The 6,283-nt window shown below is 37.0% G+C and overlaps 1 protein-coding gene across 1 annotated transcript in view; it reads left to right on the top strand.

Moving 5' to 3' along the window:
• LOC122067618 overlaps positions 1-1,198 on the top strand; it is a 16,290-nt gene extending 15,092 nt beyond the window's left edge. Inside the window, exons 5-6 of the mRNA XM_042631460.1 lie at positions 425-597; positions 691-1,198. Of these exons, the coding sequence (XP_042487394.1) occupies positions 425-597; positions 691-1,002 (485 nt within the window). The 3' untranslated portion in view covers positions 1,003-1,198. The remainder of the gene's footprint in view (positions 1-424; positions 598-690) is intronic.
• Positions 1,199-6,283: the final 5,085 nt, after the last annotated feature.

The following is a 6,283-nucleotide window of genomic DNA, read 5'->3' as shown; positions in this document are numbered from 1 at the left end:
AGTTCTGAGGCCGAGCTGAGCTCCACCTTGGAGGTCGTGCTGAGCTCCACTTCTGAGGCCGAGCTGAGCTCTTCTATGTGATGCCGAGCTGGGCACAACCCTTGATGCCGAGCTGAGCTCCAGCCTTGATACTGAGCCGAGCTGTGTACTCTGATGATTTTGATGATTTCCTGTATATACTTGATATTCGAATTTTATTCTTTTGTGTATATATCATGCCTTCGGGCCCAAATTTATATAATTATTGTATCACCATTTGGGTATCAAGTATATGGGAGTTATTCACAGGTGAAACTTAGTCTTCCGCTGATCTGATGAACTTATGTTAGTGTATGTATGCTGTGGTGGAATACAGTATCTGATGATCCTGGCAGGTTTGGGTTAACCGGTGTTAACTCGGTCACCGCTCCGGTTCAGGGTGAACGGGGTGTGACAGGAACTGTGGCTAAGACCATTGTTGAAACCTTCCCAAGCTTGAAATGTACAGTGTTAGACCTACCTCACGTGGTTGCTAATTTGGAAGGGAATGAGAACCTAACTTATATTGCAGGTGACATGTTTGAGTCCATCCCTCCTGCAGATGCTGTTCTGCTCAAGGCAAGTGAATTCTCTTTGCTTTTATTTATTTAATTATTTATTTTTCTTTAAAATTCTAAACAATTCTAACTTTATATGAACTTAATATGACAGTGGATTTTGCATGACTGGACCGACGAGCAATGTATAAAGATATTGAAGGGATGCAAAGAGGCGATCTCCAGCGGGGACCGGGAAGGAAACCTGAGGAAGGTGATCATCATAGACATGGTGGTGGAGGATAGGAAGGAAGAGCACAAGTTTACAGAAACGCAGCTCTTTTTTGATATGTTAGTTATGACTTTGGTCGTTGGAAAAGAAAGGACCAAGAAAGAATGGGAGAAACTTTTCTTGGAGTCTGGATTTACTCACTATAAGATCACTCCTCTCTTGGGTTTGAGATCTCTCATTGAAGTTTACCCTTAATGGCTACATGAATTAAACCATTTTAGATATTGTCATGTAAGTGATATCTATAATAAGCTTTTACTGGGGCTCCACTTCAATAATGGAATAGCCGTACCAGCTTTTGTTTTTGGATTTTGTGGGAAATTTTGTTGGCTGGAGTATTTCCTATCTGGTGGCCTGGACCCGGTTTAGTGCTGTCACTTGTTTGTACTTCTATTTAATTAGTGTGTGCTTTAATATAAACTATGCCCAAAGATAGCAATAGCATTCTTCTTTTGATACATTTTTTAAGTATTATATAAAGTGAAAATATGGCCTACTGTTGTGAAATCCAAAAAAATCACCTCTTTATATCCATGTGTGTCCATTCATGGGTCCCCATGTTGACAAAAGGGCTGCACGGTAAGAGAGCGTTATTCTCTCAATTATATCATTATAATTGAGATAGATTATAGAAGTCCGTGCAAATGGACTACAAGAAACATGTTACACAATTGCGCCTAATCCTCCTAGCTTTTTATCATTGCTTTATGATGCATTAATGTTTGAGTTTTTCGAACGAAGGAGAAGGCATCCAAACATGTACTTCATGTGATGAAGATTGGAGGAATTCCTGGTGAGCCCTTTGCATAGCTTTAATAATATTGATAGGAGTCCAGCTCTTGCCCTCGAAGATCAATTCATTTTGTGCTTTCCATAAATACCATGCAACAAAAACACACGTAAACCTGCAAAGATGGAAGAATCAATTATTATCCCATGTGGGATATGATGAGAAAATCTCCTTAAATCTAAAGCTCCCTTTATGTCAACGTTTGTCTCATCCCACTTTAACATGCCAGCAACTAGTCATTAGAAACTAAGGCTGCGTTTGATATTCATACGAAAAAAATGTTTCTAGTGTTTTTTTTTTTTTGTTTTACGGAAATAAAACCGAAATCTTTTGTAGGTGTCTATGGTTTTTTCCCTTTTTTTTTTTTTTTTTCTAAATGAATCGTAGAAAAACGTCGGACAAGAGAAACATTGGATAATGATAACCATGTTCCAACATTTGAGTTTCATTCAAAAATCAAATTTTAACACAGAAATTAAAAAAAAATCTATTTTTGACGAACATAATAACTACCAAATGTAACCTAAGTAGCGAAGCTACTTATTTCTTTTGGGGAAGGAAAAGTCCAATAATTTGGTGGTCGGGCCAACAAAAATTCAATACAAAATTTCATAATTTAGAGACTCAAAATTTCATAATTTAGCATTATTAACCATTTGAATGGATGTTATGGAGTAAGCCAAATGCTCTATGGGAGTTTTTCATAAAATCGATTTACTTCCTTCATACAAAATTCCTCCTAGCTAAATGTGGACAACTACCTTCATGGGCATGTTGTAGTATCATTGCTGATGGGACCACCTACCCTTCTCAAAGGGTCTCATATGGATAGTGGAAACATGAGAATGCCTTCAAATTTGGAAAGATAGATGGTTGCTAGGCCTCCCCAGATTTAAGATCCAATATTCTAGATTAGATGGGTTGTCCCTTGACTCATGTCCCTGAATTGATTGATCACGCGGACAGAGTCTGAGATTGAGATTTATTAGTAGCCTATTTTCATTCGTCAGATCAAAAGGGAATTAGTGATATCCCTATTTTATGTGATCATCAACAAAAATTTCAGGAAGGAAATTTTAAACATTACTAGGAATCATCATCTACTATGGATTGGAAGCAAATTTGGAAGTTTTGATGATGTTAATGGGAGAGGCATGATTCAGGCAATTTAAGACAATTTAGATCACATATTGAATCCGATAATTATAAGGAAACAACAATAGCAATAATCAAATCTTGTCTCAACTAAATGGAGTCAGCTACATGAATATTATTTCACTGGTGATCCTACGTCTCCTCCAAGTTCAATAGTCTCTATTCTCCATGAAATTATCTACAAAGCATCATATTTAGAGTCATGTAGTTCCTCTATTATTTCAAGGGAAGGAAACCATTGAGTAGATTCTCTTGTCAAGAAAGGCCGATCCTTGACGCATATGACTGATTGGCCCATTTCCGTTCCATGAATTCTTGATGTTTGTAAATCATTTGCGTTCTGATTCTTGCTTTTTGTAACTTGGCTTCTACATGTTCTCATCAATAAATTTCCTTTAACCAAGAAAAACGTTCCTAGCTTAGATGATGGGTGATCCATGTTAAACCTTTAAAACTAGTAACAACAATGGATAAATGTGTGAGAGAGCAATGGCCACCATTCCTCCATACAGATTACCACAATTCCAATCCGATTGATAGCAGTTGGAAACAGTTGAAAGCCTAGAAACTTGAATTGAGAAGTAAAAGTGCAATTTCATACAAAAATCTACATTCTTTTTGAGTTTTTTTATTTAACGAACTTGGCGATTGCTACCGAACATAAGCGTAATAATTTTTTACTAAAAAATAAAACATGCAATTCAAAGACGGATGCAGAAATTGTCGGAATCACCCCAATTTTAATTGGGTGGTTCACAATATCAGATTCTGATTCCTCAAACCATGATGTACAATTACAAAGGTATAATTAGATTGAACAAATCCAATTGACAAAGACTTGCAGTACAAATAATTTAACAATCCAATAGAGAAAGATATATTTAATATTTAGTCATATTTTTAGGCAGTTATAATAGCTAATTGACAACCCCAAGGGGTAGCCGAGTTGACAAGGACTTTCGCCTCAGAAAGCATGAGGTTCTTAGTTTGGCACCTTTTACCTTATTGGGACCACTCACACGGTGTGTTTAGTACTTTTCACTGTTTTTAGTGAAAATTAAATAGAAGTGGTCTGATGTTTGCCGCCCAAAGGATGAAAGTGGTCTTGGAATTAGAAGGCTGCGGGAGGTTAATTTGGCAATGCTTGCTAAATTGGCATAGTTTATTAAGTCGGATAAGTCATTGGCAGCTTCATTCCTGAGAGGTCGGTTCCTTATGCTGTTTGGAGTGCCCAAAAAATCCTATGTTCGGTCCTCTATTTGGCTAGGTATTAAAAAAGTTTGGGATTTTGTTGCTTCTCATGAAAGGTGGATTTTGGGCAATGGATTTGATATTTCCTTCTGGTCTGATCGATGGTTATCTAAAAATTCTATTAGCAACACTGTAGAGCTGGGTAGAGGCTATTCAATGGAGTCAAAGGTTGCTGATTTTATAAATAATGGGCAGTGGGACCTTTCGCAGGTAGCATCTCCTCTCCTGCAATCCATCCTTGATCAGATTCTGAAATTCCCTTTGACAGGTTCCACATGGAATTCCCTTTGACAGGTTCCACCTGAAAACAAGTCAGACTTATTTTTCTGTTTCTAGAAACAAGTGGGAGGGACAAATTGTGAAAAACTTGATACTTCACTCAACCTACCCCAACCCAACCCATTATTGAAATTTCTTGCTATTCAGAAGCAGTAACTCTAACCTAGTTGTGCGAAGCTCACATTTTCGGACTTCCTTCATCCTTTTGAAGCTCATCTCCACGAAGCATACATGCAACTCCAACATCATTCATTCACTTGTGTCTTGAACCCGGCTACACTGTTGAAAATGTTTCGCGAAGCAAAAAATTCAAACACCTTTTTGCAATTCCAAAAGCAGTTTCTTAGGACAAAAATGGAAAAAAAGCGTTTTGGTTGTTTCTAGACACAGAAACAACAAAAAAAAAAATCAAACGGGCCGTAAGACCATCCAATTTATGTTCTGTGGCTTCCACATGTTCTCATCAATAAATATTCTTTTACGAAGAAAAACGTCTTAGATTACATGATGGGCGATCCTTGTTAGACCTTTAAAACTTGTAACAACCATGGATGAAAGTGTGAGACAACAGTGGCCACCATTCCTCCATACATACCACCACGATTCCGATTATCACTTGGAACCGGCTAGAATTGATTGAAAGCCTAGAAACTTGAATCAAGAAGAAGAAGCAAAGATTTTCTAAAAAGTCTATATTTTTATTGAAATTTATTGATTTTTTGATTGAAAAATGAAAATCTAACATGAAACCAGGCAATTCAAAAGATGATTGCAGAAATCGGTTGGAATTGTTTCAATTCGAATTGGGTGATTCACCTGATTGGATTCTGATTCCTCAACTTTTGATAGAATTAGATTTAGCCAATCCAATTGACAAAGACATGATATAAAAAAAAAATTAATAAATTCAACTCACAAAGACCTGCAGTATAATTAATTTAGCTATACAATTGAAAACGACATCTTTAATCACATTTTTAGACTGTAATATAAGAAAATGGATCAGCTGCTTGTACGATCACCTGTTCGTACCAATCAGCGTCCAACACCTGTCCTTTTTGTTCTCAAATATACCCCTCTTTATCCTTGTAATGGCAGAAAGTGGGACAGGTGTTGGACGCTGACTCGTAGACCAGGTGGCCGTACGAGCAGCGGATCCTATCTTTTAATGAAAATTGATTAGCTGCTGGTATGATCACCTGGTTGTACTAGTTAGTGTCCAACACCTGTCATTTTTGTTCTCAAATATACCCCCTCTTTATTCTTGTAAAGGAAAAAAGTGAGTCACTGACGCTGATTAGTTTTATAAGATCATTATTGGGTAGGTTCTTGTCAACTCAAGGAATTAGCAACACAATTTTTTCACACTAAAACGTGAGTCACAGGGGATCATTTGTTTTATAAGATCATATTCACTGTTTTTTGAAATAGAAATAGAAATTTATGTCTATTTCTTTGTCTAGTAATAGGAATGGAGAAACAAGTCAGACTTATTTAACTGCTTTTAGAAACAAGTCGGAGGGCAAATTGTGAAAAACTTGATACTTCACTCGACCTACCCCAACCCAACCCATTATTGAAACTTCTTGCCATTCAGAAACAGTAACTCTAACCTAGTTGTGCGAAGCTCACATTTTCGGACTGCCTACATCCTTTTGAAGCTCATCTCCACGAAGCATACATGCAACTTCAACATCATTCATTCACTTGTGTCTTGAACCCGGCTACACTGTTGAAAATGTTTCGCGAAGCAAAAAAATCAAACACCTTTTTGCAATTCCAAAAGCAGTTTCTTAGGACAAAAATGGAAAAAAAGCGTTTTGGTTGTTTCTAGACACAAAAACAACAAAAACAAAATCAAACGGGCCGTAAGACCATCCAATTTATGTTCTGTGGCTTCCACACGTTCTCATCAATAAATATTCTTTTACGAAGAAAAACTTCTTAACTTACATGATGGGCGATCCTTGTTAGACCTTTAAAACTTGTAACAGCCATGGA

This window comes from Macadamia integrifolia, unplaced genomic scaffold (assembly GCF_013358625.1).
Source record: "Macadamia integrifolia cultivar HAES 741 unplaced genomic scaffold, SCU_Mint_v3 scaffold3010, whole genome shotgun sequence".
NCBI lineage: Eukaryota > Viridiplantae > Streptophyta > Magnoliopsida > Proteales > Proteaceae > Macadamia > Macadamia integrifolia.
This window is presented reverse-complemented; position numbering and strand designations above follow the sequence as displayed.